At 33.1% G+C, this 20,177-nt stretch overlaps 2 protein-coding genes and 1 long non-coding RNA gene across 3 annotated transcripts; 2 read left to right on the forward strand and 1 right to left on the reverse strand.

Moving 5' to 3' along the window:
• The first annotated feature begins 4,717 nt into the window (after window positions 1–4,717).
• On the forward strand, window positions 4,718–6,018 carry LOC116146141 (two-component response regulator ARR4-like). The gene is made up of 5 exons (XM_031431547.1): window positions 4,718–5,042; window positions 5,120–5,196; window positions 5,279–5,356; window positions 5,445–5,515; window positions 5,602–6,018. Exons 1-5 carry the CDS (start codon window positions 4,880–4,882, stop codon window positions 5,936–5,938), a joined length of 726 nt encoding a protein of 241 aa, XP_031287407.1. The 5' UTR covers window positions 4,718–4,879; the 3' UTR covers window positions 5,939–6,018.
• A 6,378-nt stretch (window positions 6,019–12,396) lies between these two features.
• LOC116146132 (formin-like protein 4) lies at window positions 12,397–15,105 on the forward strand. Its single transcript, XM_031431539.1, has 2 exons — window positions 12,397–13,590; window positions 13,685–15,105. The coding sequence occupies exons 1-2, from the start codon at window positions 12,488–12,490 to the stop codon at window positions 14,985–14,987; spliced, it is 2,406 nt and encodes an 801-aa protein (XP_031287399.1). The 5' UTR covers window positions 12,397–12,487; the 3' UTR covers window positions 14,988–15,105.
• Window positions 15,106–18,194: 3,089 nt separating this feature from the next.
• On the reverse strand, window positions 18,195–19,946 carry LOC116146157. Its single transcript, XR_004130472.1, has 2 exons — window positions 19,860–19,946; window positions 18,195–18,788 (listed from the first exon to the last, which is right to left on the reverse strand). It is a non-coding gene; the product is annotated as an uncharacterized LOC116146157 (long non-coding RNA).
• Window positions 19,947–20,177: the final 231 nt, after the last annotated feature.

A 20,177-nucleotide genomic window follows, 5' to 3' on the forward strand; every position in this document is an offset into this window, starting at 1 on the left:
CTTCAATTAATCATTTGAGACCATAGGAACTGTCGGTCAAGTAAGAGTCCTAATGACCACCCCTATTAGTTTCAAGAGGAACTCAAACTCAGGAGCTCATGAAACATTCTTTTATACTTTTACCATCAGGTCACCCAGTGGTGGTTCAATTATGATTCTTCATTGGTGAACACGTAAATTTTCATCACCATCTAAAAGAAAAATTTGATGAATATTATATTAAATTGAATTATGTATTAAAAAGATTATACATATAATATATTTATGTTTTTTTTTTTTTTTTTTTTTGCGACCGGGTTTATTTGGGTCAGCTTGCACACATCTCAACTAATCTTTCATCTGAAGTTGATAGTCGTCTAGTCGAGCATATCATTTAGTGACCACCCCTATTAGCAACCCAGGTAGATCGAACTCAGAATCTATTGAATGATACACCCAAAAGTCATAATTAATAGTTGGACCACCCATTGGTAGTTAATAGATAGTTAATATATGTTTTCCTTGGAAGGAAACCCAATTTGATTATAACAAAAGTCGAAATTTGGATAGTTAATACTATATGTTTATCTGTAATTTAGTCAATAATATATATATATATATATATATACACTATTCTTTTTGTTTTTCCAAAACTTTTGGGATGCTAAGGGGAGGATGGCCCCCAACCCTAACTGGCTCTGCCTCAACGGATTGAGCCACATTTTATTACATTTCCTAACATTTATTCTGGTAATATTATAGTATATTCTAATTTGTTAAGATAACAGTGCTCCAAAATACGGAAGATGTTGTATTACCTGTTTGGTAAAGAGAAGAAAAAGATGCCCCAAATCTCTGAAATTTTAAAAAGAAGATGCCATATCTTGAAAAAATGAATTTAAAATCCCACACTGTCATTGCTTTCTTTCACCAGGTAAAGTTATCGAAAAGATAATTAAACTTAAATTATTTTAGTACATTTGAAGTTTCTGATTCTCTTCAAACCTTCAAATGTAAAATCGGATCTAATCCATTCAATTAGTTCAGTTGGTCGGCCATGAGAAACACAGCTCATTGGACCTACTGAATCCGACCCGATTGATTGTACGGTTACATCCATATATGACCCTCCACTGTTTTCGATAATCATGAAAAGTAAACCAGGAAAAATTGATTGGTGGGGTCATGATGGGCCAATTTGAGATTCGGTTTGACTAAAGGGAATTTATGCTTTATTTTAATTAACACAAGCTTTACCTTTTCTTGTCAAAAATATTGGGAGTCAACCAATTTTTTATACTTGTTTCAATTTCCAGTTAGTTGTTGGAAATAAAAGACTAAATCAATGTGTAAAATAAAATACTCCAAAATAAAATTAAGAAAATGTATATAAAACATGTATATTGTAGTTCATGATGCATGAATCTGATTGCAATGAGAATGTGAAGGTCAAGTCTGCATATTTTCTATAAGGTTGCAATGGCATCAGCTTCCACATCAATATATATATATATATATATATCTTGTAAGACTTAAAGAATGTCTCTTCAATTAAATGAAATTCTCCTTCTAAACAAGTTGGAATGTTGGCAAAAAAATCTGTCAACTGTGTGGGTTCTAAAAGAAGATAATTTTTATTCTAAAATAATTATTTATTTTATACATTAAACTATATGCCTATTGGTTCTCAAAATTTTCATCCTATCTCCAACTATACTCTTATTATAGGGATGAGCATGGGTAAAGGGTATAAGTATAACCGAAACCAGAACTGGGAATTTTCGGGTTCGTTTTCAATTCCTATAGTTTTGGAACCGAGAACTGGAACCGAGGTCTGGGTACTCGGATAGAAACCAAGACTAAATTATAATTTTTGTAAACTATTAGGGGTGTGTTGCAAGTTTTTTGGGGTGTATTTATCATTTTTCAAAAGATAGAGGGGTAATAAATTCACCCAGGTACCTAGAACCTATGTTTTAGGTTCCAGTTCTAGTTCCAAATCTTAGGAATTGGTCGATTTTGATTCCAATTTCGATTCCTTCAAAAAATACAGGTACCCGGAATAAATCACCCATACTCTTATACTCGTAATTATACATGTGCTGAAATTGATGGGAAAGATTTGGTAGATTAGGAAGAGAACACAGAAGGCATATCCTCTATTTTAAACATCCATCATCTTCTAACTAAAGGGCCAGGCAGATTGAGAAATCTTTTCAACATTAAATGTAAATATATATATATTTCTTTTGGTAATCAGGGTGTTCAGATTAGCTTATGCGTATTTCAACTAATCTTCGAAGTCTATTAAACATCATACAAACCAAAAGATTAGGTAAACTATAATATTATTGTGATAGATGATCCTAAAGTTTAACCCCAGATGTTAGAATCACGATTTTATGCTTAAAGCTCGTTTAAAATGACCTATGGGTTGAATATGAAAAAAAAAAAACCATAATTTTAGTGAGGCATTACCACGTGCTATTATATTATAGTCACAATAATGCAATTTACAAAAGATAGAAGGAGAAAAATAGACAAAAAGAAGATAGTGTTGGTGTAGATTTACCTAGGATTAACTACTGTTGCTCATCGTTTTTGCCTTCATAACGTGGTTCGAATTAGATCACAAACAAATATACAGTTATGCGTGAAATTAGGTTTACCTCCGACTCTGAGATAAAATCCAGTATCGCGATATGATATAATGAATGTAGATCTCCAAGATTTGATATGAAAATTTTAGAAAGTGAAGCAAAAGTCCAAGCATAAAAAAGAGTGTAATGGTCCCACGCAAGATTTCTTTGGGACTCCCAAATCTCATTTTTGGCATTTGCTCACCTAAAATTCATCAATTAATTTCAAAAGTTGAGCTCATATTGTTTCTGTATCTTGTAAATTACACGTCATCCTTATTGTACCAAGAACACTGTTTTAATAATAATTTAAATTAAAAATTGTTATATTTTCGTGATTCAACGCTTTGTAAATACATCAAAATAGTTTAAAATTTCATTCATTAAATTAGAAATACATAGATAGTCGTGGTTATGACTTATGCCTTTTACATTTCCACTCAAAATCTTTTTGAACTTTTGTAATTACAAACATCATTGATGGAGATTGGACACCAAGATTTTATCATTTGTTGAATAAATAATGAGTTAGGTTACAAAATAAATAAATTTTTAGTATCAATCAAATATTTTATAAAAGTAATAAATAAATAAACACTTCATATTAATCATAAGAAAACAAGGATTTAAATAACATAACATAAAACTTATGATTCCCATTGTCAATAATAATAAAATGAAATCAAACGGTTAAAAAAAAAAAAAAAAAGAATTGATTCTATATTTGTGTTAGGTTGTCTTAACATATACCCTTGAGTTCACTAGAAGATAAAAAAAACTATGTGTATCAACACATTAAAATATGCATTGAAAAAATATTTTTTTTGTCTTCTAGTGAGTTGAATGTATACCTTAAGACACATGTTAAAACAAACTGATAATATTTACAGAAAAATTAATGAAAAGAAATTAACTCGCCAGGGGCAAGAACTCCCACAAAGCTTTAGTGGTTGCATCTATGACAATTGTACTCTTTATAATTCAATGCATAAAGTAATCTTTGAATACAATTATATATATTGTTTAGTTCTTTGACCAAATATTTAGAGATATTTAATAACAGATATTTTTAAGTTTATGTTTTACCTAGAATAAAAAATATATTTTAGAGTGCCTCATATTGAGAAAGGTGTCTTAAATCATACTTATAGTATAATATAGATAATAAAAAATGAAAAACAAGAAGAGAAATAATTTGTATTCAAATATTGAAAACTATTTGAATATTTTGCTTCTATTAAGTCTGATATTCAATAATTCAAATGGTGAAATAGTGTAAAACTTATGTTGAAGATACAAAGAGCTAACATATTTAATATTTATGGCTTCTTATTAGAGCTTTCATTACATTAAAACGATATTATAACCTATAAAATCTCCATTAACCATATTAACATATTATTTATTAAACCATCTCAAATTCTGTATCTTTCTCCTTATAATATCCAAGTTTAAAATTTAAATTCACTGTTAACACAATCTAGAATTTATACGATTGAGATTCATAGATATAGAGAGAAACAAAGATGAATCATAAAAGATGTATAGAATCACTATAAAATATAAAAAAACAAATGATCCAATCATATCACGAGGCAGCACGTGTATAACTCTGTTTACTCACAACACTGATAGAGAAGAGCAATCTTTTTTTTTTCTCCCGCCAGTTTAGAGACGCGTGTCGATTATGTATGTGATGACATGCGATCTTCCTCGATCCCGACCAGTTACTATACCTATTATTTTGCCAGTAATACTAAACTTTATATGAAATGAGATAATTAAATTTATTTTTTTATTTATTATTTATTTTTTATCACATCACTTTATATGAAAATTTTTATAATTTACATAAATAACTTTGTAAAGTTAGTTTGTAAGTGCAATATTACTCCTACTATCCCGAAATTTGACCGAAACATTGTTATAATATATATATATATTTTTTTATAATATCACGATACGAGAGGTGGGAATGAGAAATTGATGTTTTGATTCGGTGATCGCACCAAAGTGGATTTAAGAATCTGAGCGTTATTACTTATTAGAGCCTTGAATTAAAAAAAGCAGATTTCAAAGATTTCTTAGAGAGAGAAAGATTTGATTTGAAAGAGAAAAACGAAAGAGACAGATAAGACGTATTACATTACAGCATATAACAGAAGAGGCCACAGCGGCAGAGTAACCCTATTGTTGCCTCTTCTAGTCTTCTTCAAGAAAGTCTTAAATTGTGTTTTCTTGAGATAGACAGTGAACCGGAAATGACGACAAACGGCGTAGCTTCGTGGCGGAGGATTTCTGATAGGATCGACGGTTTTGATTTATCACCGTCTGATTCTGAAGAAGTTCATGTTCTGGCCGTTGATGATAGTTTCGTTGACCGAAAAGTCATCGAGAGGTTGCTCACTGTTTCTTCTTGCAAAGGTTTGTGTTAGTTCAATTTTTTAACCAATTTCGCTTTTCCTTTTGTTTCTTTCTCTGATTTTTGGTGGAATTTACAGTCACTGCAGTTGATAGTGGACGGAGAGCTCTTCAGTTCCTTGGATTAGATGAGGAAAAGAACGCTAATAGCTTTGATGTGAGTGGATTAAGCAATAATTTAACTCCATTTTGATATTCAAATTGAATTTGAGCTGATTGATAATTGTCTACTACTCCAGGGTTTAAAAGTGGATCTGATTATCACGGATTACTGTATGCCGGGAATGACAGGATATGAATTGCTTAAGAAAATCAAGGTAAAAACTCAATTTATTTTCATTATTTTTCATAATTAATAAAAAAAATCCGTAATTCATTACTGAATTGGCTGTTACTTTTGAACAGGAATCATCAACTTTCAGGGAGATTCCAGTTGTGATTATGTCGTCGGAAAACATTTTGGCGCGCATTGACAGGTAATTTTTTAAATGAAAAAATTGGAACTGTGAGGTAATTAATATTTTTATACTCGAAAATGATTTAATTTAATGTATTGTAACAGATGTTTGGAAGAGGGTGCAGAGGATTTTATAGTGAAGCCTGTGAAATTATCAGATGTGAGACGTATAAAAGACTACATGACGAAAGACATTAAATTGGGAAATGAAGGAAGCGGTGGCAATAAGAGGAAGATTCGCGAGACTTCTGATCTTTCTTCATCTCCACCGTCAACCCTTTCATCATTACCCTCATCATTACCGTCATCACCACCTTCTTCACCGTTACAGTCAATGTCTCCGTCACCCTCACAGTCAATTTTTTCGTCGTCAGCACCCTGTTCTCCTTCATCCACCTTCGATTCTCCCACAAGACGGCTTAAAATGACGCTCTCTGATTAGATCCCTGTCATATATATTTATACTACAATTATTAATCCTGCAATCTCTGCAATTATCCGTTAGTTTTAACGGTTTTTGTTGCTTCACTGCCTACTTTCTTTCTTTCTTTTTTCTTGTGGGTCATTTTAACTATTCTGTTTGTTTGTGTGATAAACGATCACAATTTCTAATACTAAATTAACTTTTGAAAGTATGAAATTATGTAGCTTCCAAAGCAATGAATCTTGGCATTACAATTTAACCCTAATTTAATTTTGTTGAGATTATTGAATGTGACCAAAATTGAATTGCCCATCTGACTTAGCACTTCGAATTTTGAATAGGCTTCGAAATAGGAAAAGGGTAATGTGGAGTTGGAAGATGAGTTAGAAATGAAATGTGAATTGTGATGGGTTTGCTGAATGGTAAATTAGGTGGGCAAGATTTTGTTGTCTGATAGAGAGAATAATAAAGGGATGGGAATGTGAACAGTTGTGGAGATGAGCTGGGATTTAAATGTTCCCTGAAGGAGGAGCTGTGGGTGAGTGTAGTGTGTGCCTTTGTCTCGTTGCCTCCTTTTCAGTGGTACGCTTTCAAATGCCCTGCTGTCAAGGGGGGCCTAAATCTCAATCAAATCCCCTTCAAATTCTGGCCAAGGCTGCTCCTCCAAAGATTTTAATTTCATTTTCAATGAAGATTGTTTTTACTTGTGAACATTTTAAGTGTTTTTGACAGGTTGTAATTTGCTTGATTGGCAGCAGCTTGCCGGCATTCACTTTAGTTCCTTTCATATTTCATAGCTAGCTGCCCAATAGTGGGGCGGTTTGTTTGTCGTTATATGGAGATGCCTCAGATTGGCTATGCTGGCATGGCACTGGCAATATCCTCTGTTTTAGGGGAGACATTTGCCCTACAATAAGTTGCTGGAGACAAGATTTTTTTTATCTGTTTGTTTGTTTGTTTTGTGCTTTTGCCTAGTTACTGTTTATTTAGCATATGAATTAGGCATTTGATCCAATGGTAAATCAAATTAATGGAAAAAGAGAACACATTTGATTGATACTTACAAGAAATGTCACCAGTTCAATTATGTTCCCGTGAGTTGTAAATCAGTTAAGAATCAAATTCTTGGCTTATTGAACTTGATATTCAAGGGCGGAACAAAAACTTATTAATTTGGAAGTGTCATGGTATAAAATTGTCTGCATTCACATTAAATGCAAGTTCAAGTGTTCTGAAAATTTCAGAATTAAGTTTGGTTCTAAACAATGAAGAAGAACTTGAGCTCAGAACTATCTCAGCATATTTCACTCCCCAGAATCAGAAGACTGGTTCAACCTCCAAATATACAAATTCATGAGACCAATTCAGCATCCCAAATTATCTGCAACTTTGATTGTACAAGATTACATCCTAAAGTGTATATAAACACAATTATACTTAACATGTAATGTAAGTAAAAAATCATTAATACATACATATTTCTCTCTAATATAGTCTCTGTCTCTTCTTCCTTCCTCCGTCTTCAATTATGAATTTGTTTTTCTTTTTAGTTATTGATTTTTTCTTTGATCGATCTTTTGTTCAAACTTGGTATCAAAGCAGTAAGTGAAAGCTCACTTGAAAATCAATGGAAACAACCACCATTACCAATCCTTCTTCAGTAATGCCAACTTTGACGCCCACCACTAGCCCTAATATTGTTTCATTAACGGCCCTCGGAGAATGTCTTGATGGCACCAACTATTGTAAAACCCTAATACGGCAAATGCTCCTAGAAGGGGGTGAACAGGAGATTAAAAAATTTAATGCCGGATAATTAAAACCTCCAACTATCCAAATGCTATGAACAATAAAGAATAATAATGATAAGCAATAAATGAACAAGAAGTAATTAATGAGTTGAGAGAAGAGAAATATTTAGATATTTATAATGGTTCGGAACTTTGATCACGAGTCTCTTACATCCAGGCAATTTCTTTGAAGTTTCATTATAATCGAATTTCGTCAAATACAATAGTGGAGAACAAGTAAAACTTTCACAACTTAAAAGCATAAAGAATCTAAGTGAAAATTAAGAATCAACACTACAATCAAGGAACAAGAGAATCATAGACTTCATAGTGGTTCAGTTTACAAATTGTAAGCCTACATCCACTTTCAATGTTAAACTAAAATATATACACTATGAATGAAGAAGAATTCTCTTTATTTAAGCTAAGTTATATTTATATATATACCCTTTTAACCCAGTAGAAGCCACTGTTTTGTTCCTGATTTTGTAGGCTAAAATTACTCTCTATTTTGTTAAAGACCTGTATATATATATTTTTATAATTTATAAATTAATTTTACAATAATAATATGCTTACTCACGATTTTACTAACCATTTTACTATCCTGTGTAAATATAAAGCATAGTACGGGTACTATAAGCATAGTACGAGTACCATATATAATTTTAACAAAGGATAGTAAGATCGTGAGTAAGTATAGCATTACTCTTAATTTTATTAAACTTACCTTCAATTTATTTTTCTTTATAAACACTCTTTAGGCATCTCCAACTCAACGCTATTTTGGTGTAAAAACACCAAAATAGTGTGAAAAATGCCTCCAACCCAACACCAATTTTTGCACCAATTTGGTGCCCATCTACAGTGCCACGCCAAATTTGGTGTAGTACTGTTCATGCACACCAATTTGGTGTGGCACTGTTCAAACAGTAAAAAAAATATTTTTTTTGTTATTTGTATTTAAGTTAATTTGATTATTATTTATATTAATATTTATAATAATAAATTCATAATAATCATATAATTCAAAAAATGATGAAAAATTAAAAACAAAACTCTATGCAATGCAAATATTAACCTACAATAATTCAAAATAAAAATTAACACTAATTTAAAAACACTAAAATTAAAAAAAAATACAACATAAACTAAACTAACAATTTAATATTCTGGTAGATTAGTTCTTAATCCTCTAAGATCATCAAAATATTGGAAAGAATTAGAGTTATTTTGAGATCCTTGGCCTTATTGTTGAGCTCATTTTTGCATAATTCTTGATTGCTCATTTTGAAAAAACTCAAGTAGGCTTGGATTGGTTATGGAATTCAAATCCTTGAATAAAATTTTGTTATTTTCTCGATATTCTGCCAAAGCCAATCTTTTCATTTGGATTTCATAATTTTGTACCCTAGCTGAGTTGCCCCGATTGAAAATAGCAGCAAGTGAAAAAAAATTCATAATTTTTTTGTTTTGTTATCATTTTATATTAGATGTAATGTTTGTCTATATTAAATGTAATGTTTATTTGATTAAATAAATGCTTAATTTTATTAAATTAGTATAATTTTCAAAGTAATGATTATTTAATAAAAATATCATTCCCAATATTTAATTAATATATACAATAATGAGTGAAATAGTTTAATTGTTGATTATTACAATAAAAGAAAAAAGAAAGAATATTCTAAAGAATATTCTTTTTGGTGTAATATTTGGAGATTGTCTTACACTCCATTTATATGTACATAAGTTTTAATAGTTATATTTTTAGTCAAGCCATACTTTGATAAAATTGAAATTTTTTTTTTTTTTTTTAAAGTAAAAGGTTGTGTTGTCTTTAGAGAAAGAAATGTTGCAAAGAGATTATTAGGTTACTTGATAATCCCAATTTTTATAGTAATTTTGCATTAGATTTTAACAGGATTTAGAATATTTTTCATTCATTTTGTGTGGAAATGGTTACTTAATTCACTTTGTTTTCCTTTGCAGGCTTAAACGTTGAATTAGAGCGGAAACGACGATGTTGAACATGTCAATCCCAAGATGGCTTGAATTCTGAAGATCCGCCATATTCAAAGCTGATTTGCAGCATTCGGAATGAAGACTTAGTCAAAGTCTACCAAGAAGACAAGGGGGAAATCAGCCAAGAGTTCAAGTTCAAGACAAGATCAACTTCGTTGCGGCAAAGCTCTCCTTGGAATTACAAGGCGAAGTTATGTCAGTTTAGAAAAAAATTAAAACGCGTCGTTTTGGCTTGCTAGGGTTTTAGCCCAAAGTGGAAAGAGTATAAAAGGCAACAAAAATGATTTAAAAAGAGTCTGAGTTCGTCATTTGGGAAGCAGCTCTTGGAAGGAGAGGAAAATTGAAGATTAAAGCTCCATTTTTAGAAGATTTCTTCCATCTTTGCTTGTTTTTCCAATGATGAAATTTGATTACACTTGTTTTTGTTGTTTTACTTCGTTTTTGACAATGAACTAAGTTGTTTAGCTAGGGTTTGATGTATTATTGATACAATGATTCAAATTATATGAATTAACCTACTTTAAGTTTTGATTTCATAATTGAGTGTTTATCACTTTACTTAATACCTTTGAATGTTCGATCACCATTCAATTGATATGTTGTTCACAATGAGACTAAAAAGTGATTTGTGATGTGTGTCTCTTGGGATCCATAAAGCTTAAGAGACTTTGAACTATTAAACTTTAATTTATGAGTTTAGAAGATTAATAGGAAGAGGTGGGGTGGTATAACCTGAGAAGGAGTACCAAATAACATAGAGAATTCAATTTTCAATCAAAGAATTAGAATTTGGGTAATAGATTCTATAATTTGGGTTTGCGTATCTAGGTGAAATTAACACTCTAACATTTTTTCAGCATTGTTTGATTCACTGGTTTATTGAGTTCTGCCTTAATTCGATTGTTATTCATTTATATTTTGTTAATTTGTAATTAGTTTGTTAATATTCCATCAATTCATTCATTATTGCTTCAATTAGGGTTAAAATTAGAGAAATCAGTAGTTAATAGACTTTTCTCGTGAGAATGATGCTTTACTTCATCATTTTATTACTTTTTTGCAACTAATACACTTGGTAAACGAGCAAACAAAATACACGCATCATTACTAACAATTTAAATTCGTAAGTTTACAATTACTTGTCAATTTTAATCTTTATTTTTTCTTTCATCAATTCCCCAAACTATCCTATTTTCTAGGCTTATGTTTCTAATAGACATTTCTACATTCTACAATTGCCCATCATGCCACATGGAAGATTGATTTTTACAAACTAAATCAATTATTTGCCAGCATTGTTTTTTCCTTTCAATTCTCAATTAATTTGAATACCTAAATTGTGTGAAAAGAAAATAGTTTGAGGTCGGGCATTTGTAGTGGTGGACTGGGTTTCAAATTCTTCATCGATTGGTTCGACCCAAGCCAATGCTTAACCCAGAGTCATTAAATTTGGCCCAACATAGCCCATACATCTCCATTATAAAATATTTGGATTAATCTTCTCATTAATACAATATTGGACCATCTATATTACTTATTAATTATATATTAACCAACTAACCGAGTTCTTCAGTAATTGTTTTACCTAATCTCATTTATTGGCAATTTCATTTTAGATTACCCCTTTAAGTAGAGTTTCAAATCGGACTTCTTCTATCAAGACACGAATTAATCAAATAATAAACATTACTTTGCAGGAAGGTGTGTGAGTTATAAGGAATAAGCCATGAATGACTCAAACTTAGGTAGTTTTTTTTACCATTTCAGACCAAAACTGGAAAGAGTAAAAGAAACCAAAAGGAAACTTCTGATTCTCGGTAAACCCAGTTCCAGTTCTAGATGAAAAAAGAAGAAGACCACAGTGTGTACTAGTTTTGAGGTTTTGACCATTTCGGTAGTTATCTTTTTCAACCACTACACAACACATTGATAAGTCAATAGATCCGCCAACAATTCTAGAAATCTGGTGAGCTCAGCCATCTTGGGTCATCAACTAATTCCTTTTTTTTTTTTCTTTTTTTCAATTCCAATTCTAGAACAAGTCTTTCTCTTTTTACAAAATCTAAAAGGTGAACCCGTATTCCTTGACTGGGTTTGTATTTGTACCATACAAAGTTGACAATTCAAATATGGAAACATTAATTGGAAATAAAGTGATTAATTATTCTGTGATTAGGTGGAATTTAAAAAACCCATAAAAATGATATAAAGCCAGTGTGAAAAGGTCAGTTTAAAAATGATTAGAAACCTAAAAATTTTGATGGTGTCTTCCTTCTGACTTTGTTGATTACGTGTAAGGTACATAATACTTGTCAGCAAAATCATAATAACCAGCACTAAAATTTTTAAATGTTGTTATCATCACACTCAACTCAATACTGATATAATATAAAGTGGTAATAGTACCAATTCAACTCCAGAATTGGCGAAACGCACGGTGAACCATTTCAACCACCGCCCATCTGCTTAGAAATTTCCACATTTTTTTTTTAAAAATTGAAAACCCAATTTAAATATACAAAAGCTGGCATGGGTTGATTAACAAAATCTTAAACAAGGTTGTTTTTGTCAATATGAAAAATAAAAAATTAAAAAGACCGGGAAGGACTTGTATTGGAACAGCTAACTCTACGACCTTTTATTGAAACTGTCAGCAACCAGAAACCAAAAACAATAAAACAAACCAAGTTAAAAGAGGATTAATAAACAGTTTTTCAGTTTCAAAAACTCTTTCTTCTACCTCTTGGGTTTCATGGCTGCCAAATTTCTTCTTCTTCTTCTCTTCTTTTACGTTATTCCTTTCTCTTCTTCCCAGCCTCAGAATATTGAAACTTTCTTTCCGTTTGACCTTCCATCTCCACCTCCTGCACCAACACCAGCACCTAATTCACCAACAAATCCATCACCTCCACAAGAATCACCACAATTACAACCCCCGCCACCGCTGCCTCCGCCGCCTGTATCACCGCCGGAATCAAACTCTTCGTCAAATCAGAACACCATTGTAAGGGCAGTGGCTGTCACTGCAGCCGGCACTATAATTGTTGCTGCCGTATTTTTCTTTCTACTGCAAAAGTATTTTATTGCACGACGTCGAAGAGACAAAGTTGGTAATATTTCCCAACCTGGAAATGGTCATGGTCCACAGGGTGGCCAGCTTACCACTTTGCCTCCAAATGATTTCACAAGATTTGATGGGAATGTCAGAGGGTTGATTGTGGATGAAAATGGATTGGATGTGCTTTACTGGAGAAAGCTTGAAGAGGGCGACAAGAACCAGCTCAGGAGTTTTGAGAAAGAGATTTTACAGAGTCCTCCAAGTAGTGATGAAGATAAATTAAATGAAACGACGATGAAAAAGTCTGAGGAAATACAAGAAGTTCCTCTACTTAGAGGAAGTTCTTCATCATCTTCCTACAATTCGATTAGACCCGAAGAGACTTATCAAAATCGAATTATGGCTTCTAAGGCACCCCCTCCATCAGTTTCCTTCAGGACTATTGAAGAAAAAGAAAAACCAATTCAACCGTCTACTCCTTCTCTTCCCCCGGCACCACCACCACCACCACCACCACCCCCGCCAAGTCAAAACAACAACAGACCTTCGCCTCCTCCGCCATCTCCACCAATTCCAGGAAAGAAAAATCCCAGTCCACCTCCTCCACCACCAAAGGCTGGTGGTTTGAAAACATCTTTAAAACCACCTTCAGGGTCTAAAGGGTCTTCAAGTGAGGTAGGAGATCCTTCTGCAAGTGGAAATGGTCAGGTAAAATTGAAACCGTTGCATTGGGATAAGGTGAACAAAAATGGAGAAAAATCAATGGTGTGGGACAAAATTGATAATGGTTCCTTCAGGTAACTGTAATCTATAATTTTAGTTTCATGAATTATACACAATCAATCATGTTTTGTTTTACTTATGCTTAAAGCCTTTTTATTGACATTTCAGGTTTGATGGTGATCTTATGGAAGCACTATTCGGATATGTAGCTAGTAATCGGAAATCGCCTCCAAGAACCAATGACTCAAGGGACCCAAAGAATCCCAACTCACAGATTTTGATTCTTGATGCCCGAAAGTCTCAGAATACTGCAATTGTGCTCAAATCTCTGGCACTCTCTCACAAAGAACTACTCAATGCGCTTAACGAGGGCAAAGGCCTAAATGCAGAAACTCTTGAAAGGCTAAACACGATTGCCCCAAATAAAGAGGAACAATCCCAAATCCTCAAATTCGAAGGTGATCCAACCAGGCTAGCTGATGCTGAAGCCTTCCATTTCCACATTCTGAAAGCCATTCCCTCAACGTACACTCGTCTTCATGCTATGCTGTTTACATCAAACTATGACACAGAGATTCTCTATCTCAAGGATTCTATACAAACACTTGAGTTGGGATGTAGGGAGCTTCGAACTCGAGGACTCTTTATGAAACTCTTGGAGGCAATACTCAAGGCCGGAAACAGAATGAATGCAGGAACTGCCCGCGGCAATGCACAAGCTTTCGACCTTACAGCTCTTAGAAAACTCTCTGACGTTAAAAGCGCTGACGGCAAAACTACTCTGCTTCACTTTGTGGTAGAAGAAGTAGTTCGCGCAGAGGGAAGACGTTGTGTTATCAATACTAATAAGAACTTAAGTCGCAGCAGCAGCCGGAGTAGCAACAGCAGCATAAATTCTGAGTATTCAACACCAAAAGAGGATAAAGAAAAGGAATATATGATGCTAGGATTACCAGTGGTAGGAGGCCTCAGTGCCGAGTTCTCTAATGTTAAAAAAGCCGCTACAATTGATTATGACACCTTTTGTTCAACTTGCTCTTCACTCTCAGCCCGTGCAGCAGAAATTCGGGAGCTTGTATCCGAATGTTCTGCTGACGGAGGCGGAGGATTTGTTAAAGAAATGAAAGGTTTTCTTGACGCAGCTGAAAATGAGCTGAAGGTGCTGAGAGAAGAGCAAACGAGGGTGATGCAACTTGTAAGGAAAACTACAGAATATTATCAAGCAGGAGCTGCAAAGAATAAGGGAGCACATCAACTGCAACTGTTTGTTATAATTAAAGATTTTCTGGGGATGGTTGATCAAGTTTGTGTGGAAATTGCTAGAAATTTGCAAAGGAGAAGGGCATCGGCGTCAGGCATTGGATCGTCACCGCAGTCACCAGGATTGAGAACTGTGAGGTTCCCAAACTTGCCGGAACATTTCTTGACGGATAAGTCCAGGAGCAATTCTAGCGGATCAGATTCTGATTAATCCTGAAGAGGTACATATACAATTTGTTTGAAAATATAATTGATTTTATGTATATAGATTTTGATTTTAGAACAAAGGATCAATAGGAAAATAAATACAACTGAGTGATTTTTTTGTATTTTGCAAATATTAGTAAATTTCAATGAATTAATAATTGTTCAAGTTGGCTGATCTATTTATGTTTATTCTAGCCCCATTCCAGAATTATTCAATTATGTTTATAAGAAATAAACCAACTTCCAGGCCAATATGAGCTACAAGGAATTAAGAATCTCAGTTACTCGAAACCCATTTACATCCTGAACTTGGAAGGCCAAAAAGAACGAAGAAAACGTTAATTAAACATCATAAGGAGTGCAGCAAAAAAAGAAGTCAACAAGAATGACCTGATCAAAGTCTGACACTCCTTCGATGTTATTAAAGTTTAGTTGGTGATTACTGGTCCACTTACAACCTAATTAACTGCATACTCTTTTTCAGTTTAAATAGTAATCCAATACGATTTGGAAGTCCAAAACCGTGTGAGCCGTAAACAAACAGGAATTGTTCATGGAGTCCGACGACAAAACAATTCCATCCCAGAAAGCCATGACAGTGAAGTTTTAGATTAGAAAGTCCATCTGGTATAATGCACTTAATTTCCACAATGGTCCATCAACCTGCCAAGACTAGCTTTTCTTGTTTATAATAAACTAAAAGAAACTAATGTTTCCAATTCTAGGCCTCCAACCAAACACCTACTTAGAAACTGCTAAGATTGTGATCGTTGCCGTGGCGTTGCCAACAAGTTGGACGTGGATTTGGAATGGGAATGTTTGTGGGAATTAGAAGTCAATTAGTCAAGCAAGAAGAGACAATTCCTGGCACAGTTTCCACATTTCATCTCGCTTAATAATGACGGACGATCAACAATAAAAACACTACTTATAATTTGTCATTTTGATTAACCCTGCAAAAATTATTCGAACTTTAAAAGATACCTTTCTATTCGATTTACATTTTTACCTACGGGTTAGTTTTAATGGCAGAAATTGACAGTAATGGAGGTAATTGTGTAATCTAATCGGGGGTAGGTAAATGGTTTTACTCTATAAAACTATTTGAATGAATTAGACCAGTTATTTTTTAACCATTGTTTAGCTTTTGAAAGATTTAATAGATAAATAGGATATTTTGTTTTCATCTGAATATTTTTTTTCCCTTTTAATCATAAAAATTAACTCAAAACTTTTTATTTTTATTAAAAATCCTAACCCTAATATTCTTCACTCTTTTATTGATCCATACTTCAAAAATAGATGAATTCAAGAGTGTGCTATTCTTATCGAGTTCCAAAGATTTCATATTCTATTTTAAGTATTTTGTATTATAATCTTAAAAACATATTCATTGAAAGGAGGAAATTAAGTACCTATATTGTTTCAAATTGAAAGCAATAATATAATTACTACTTAAAATTTCTTCAAAGAAGAGGAAATTATTGGAAAGAAACTTGTAGTTCTAAAAGCCAAAAAAAATTACAATAATGCTAGCGACGCCAAAGTTTTACACCGAACGACGTGTCATTTGAGTAAGCGCAATCCGTAACACATTAACAAATATTTCGCGAATGAACAGTCATCCATCAAATATGGACGAGCGTTCATGATTACTGGACAACCGTTTATTTTAAATGGACTTCCGTCCATATTATATAGACGGGAGTCCATTTAATATGGACGGACATCCACCTAGAATAGATCATTATCTATAGTTTAAATTAAAACAAAAATAATGGACACCCGTCACTATTAGAAAAAAAAAATAAAAAAAAATTGTATGTTTATTTTCTGATTCATTTTTCATGATGGAAAAGCATAAGAAAACCACATTGTTTCCTAAAAAGTTTTAAGTAAAGGAACATTTAGAAACTTTTGTCTTGTAATTGAAAGTAACATATGCTTTTCTATGTTTTGCAGTGATTGCAAATGGTCTCTATAAGCAACTGTGATCTAAAGTTGATCATGTAGTTGAACCAAGTTGCAGGTTGAAAGAGCTTGCTGAAGATGCAACTGAAAATTTTGTGAAAGAGCAGAGTTCGGACAGTGACAATAGAGTTTATACCTTTTTAGCTCGAGGTTGTACATCATTTCCTGTCAGGGGATTGATTTTTGAGGCAATCTATGCTTCTAGCACTGATAATTATCCAGAGCAAAGCATTCACAATACTCTGGAACCTAGCAATAGAGTTGCAAGGAGAGCTTAATACTGGTCAAGTAAAGGACATAACAATCCTGCTGTGCCTGAGACATTGATATATAAGTTGGCTGGAGATCTGTGCGTTATATCTGAAATCAACATACAACCTTTCCACGACATCTACACCTCAAGTTTCAGCCAGTGAAGCTTCATCATCGACAGGCAGCCATTTTGACGCCGTTCCATTATGCTTCTTTGATTTTCTCGTGGTAGGAGCCACATGAAGTTAAGAAGGAATGAAAAGCTAAAAGAAGTTCATTTCAAGGAATCATCAAAAGAAGACTTTAATATTGATGCACTTCATGATAGGTGATAAACCATTACAGGTAAAAGAGAAAGGATTTTTGTTTCAGTTGGTGATAGTGCATTAATTTTTTTTTTTCTAATAGGGACTACGTCCATTATTTTTGTTTTAAAAATTCTTTAATTTAAACTATGAACAAACATCAATTCTGCGTGTACTAGACGTTCATAGTAAATGGATTGTTGTCCATATAATATAGACGAGAGTCCATTGTTATTTTCGCATGGACAGGAGTCCATTTAAAATGAACAGTCGTCCAATAATCATGAACGCTCATCCATATTTGATGAACGACCGTTCATTCACGGAATATTTGTTAATGTGCTACGTGACTTCGTCTACTTATGTGACACGTCATTTGATACAAAATTATGGTATAAGACTTCGGTGTCCATAGCATTATTGAAAAAATTAATCAACAAGTTCTAGTGACATAAAACTTAATACATGCACCAAAGTAAAAGAGAAATATGACATTGGCTTGATATAAATGACGGAGAATATATAATTGATAGAGGATAATATTTAAAGTGGAAATATAAACAAAAAGATTATTTTGTAAATGGGTGAGGTTTGTTTAGATATTTCTGTTTATTTAAAAATCTTAATAGGGTAAATTTAGAATTGGGTCAACAAAGATTAAAAGTGGGGTGCCAATAGCATCATTACTCAAAATAAAATACTAGTATTAACAAAAATTACAAAACAATAGTGTACCAACATACACATATTTGATTGTAGGAGCTATCAACCACAAGAACTACGTGCTCTTCCAACATTTTTACAGCTGAGTAGCCAATAAAAAACTTCATATTCTACTTACAAAACTATATTTAATTTTTATTTTTATTTCCAAATTATGGGTAAAGGAGGTGGTAGCTAAAACGAAGTAAATAGTTCATCAATGAAAGATAGCATGGCTTCAGTCTCTTCTTTATCTCTTTCACATTATTTAATATGCCCCACAATCAAACAGGATGAACATTTATGGGTTGAATACTGTAGCAATGTATCTACAGCCTGCAACTCATCAATGACTCAGGCCTCTGCCAAGAAATGATATCATAAATGGGGCATTTGCCCTTACTCAGAAGCAATGGCTTTCATATGTACCTTCTGTTCATGGATTTCATTAGCCTCCTTAGTAGTTGCATATCTTGTGTTTCTTCACCTACCACTCTTTGTAATTAGATTATGCTGCTTCATACTTTCGGTGTACAGGATCCAGGTTACCGATGGATCTCATTCTTAGAATCCTCCTGCAATATTAGATATATGTCACATTCATAGTTTATATTGATAAGCAGAGATATAAGCTGAGAATAAATCAAGACGTTGAATCACTGACATGGTCATAATGCAGGTTATATTTTCCCTCTTTTCTAGCTACGCAGAAGCAATTCACCATACAGGAAATGCTCACTGTTCTACAGCAATTCAATTACTTTTATTTTAGGTAATTCAACTTACACCAGGAGCTAGTTCTAAGCAACTTCTTTGGTGTGTGCTAGACACGTGCATTTTATCTTGAAGGAAACAAATCATCCAGGTCCATTGGGCATTAATAGTTTTCTTTTTGGTAATCGAAACCCCGACCTCACTTTGCAAACCCGAGTTTAAAGTGAAATCCTTGCCAAACTATACAACTTTGAGAATGAGAAACAATGCATTTGACCATGTAGGTGCCCAGAGGGGAGTCAACCCATTAGGCAGTAATAATTAATTTGACATATTAGTAATTAGGTAGAACTTCCTTGTAAAGGCTTGTAAAGATCCCCAGAGAATATTAAAGTTTTAAGTCAAAGGAGATTTAGACAAGAACAAGTTGGTTGCATGTAAACTTTTTACAATTCTAAGATGATTGATAGCTTCTAGAAGTGGTGAAACACAAAAGTTTTCACACATTTTGAAAAGCTAGCATGTTTGAAGTGTCACCAACTATAATGCAGAATAGACATAGCCTCGTTTTGATGGCGGAGGACCTGCAGCTTCATCTGCCACCAATGACTAAAACTAATGCTAATAGTATTTACCAGAACTTAAAACTATAGTCCATTTTATACACAGAACGATTCGAAATTGAAATAATTAAAATCGAAAGATTTAGCATAACATGAAAATAAAGGATCGTTTTAAACATTATTCACGTTAACACACTGACAAAACATTGGCTGGGAACAGACAAACATAAATTCAACCCAAAATGCCCACACCAGGGTAATTCATCTACAACTCACTATGTGAGATGTTATGTTTCTAGAGTAATAATGATGAAACTTTACTTGGTATCAGAATCACTTGTAATAGAAGTACATGGATTTAAGGCATACCTTTCTAAAGAGCCTTTAGTTATTCTTTGTCCATGATGTATAGCTGTTCATGTTGTGGCTTTGACATTAGGATCTGTCTTACTGTCTTTATCTCTGCTCCCTTATTCTCCTGTGTAAGCACAGGTATTCAGAAATGCCATTATTTGGATTTTATAGTTTTGAAAATCATTACATCTAATGACAGTTCCAATGATACTTTGTAAAGAGCTTATTGGACTGTAATGAGTATATAACCATCTTAATTGACAACAAGATTCCAATGCATGTTTCTCACTGAAAAAAATAATGAGGTATAATATACCTTCGATTTGGGTGGGT

This window comes from Pistacia vera, unplaced genomic scaffold (assembly GCF_008641045.1).
Source record: "Pistacia vera cultivar Batoury unplaced genomic scaffold, PisVer_v2 Contig473, whole genome shotgun sequence".
NCBI classification, from domain to species: Eukaryota; Viridiplantae; Streptophyta; class Magnoliopsida; order Sapindales; family Anacardiaceae; genus Pistacia; species Pistacia vera.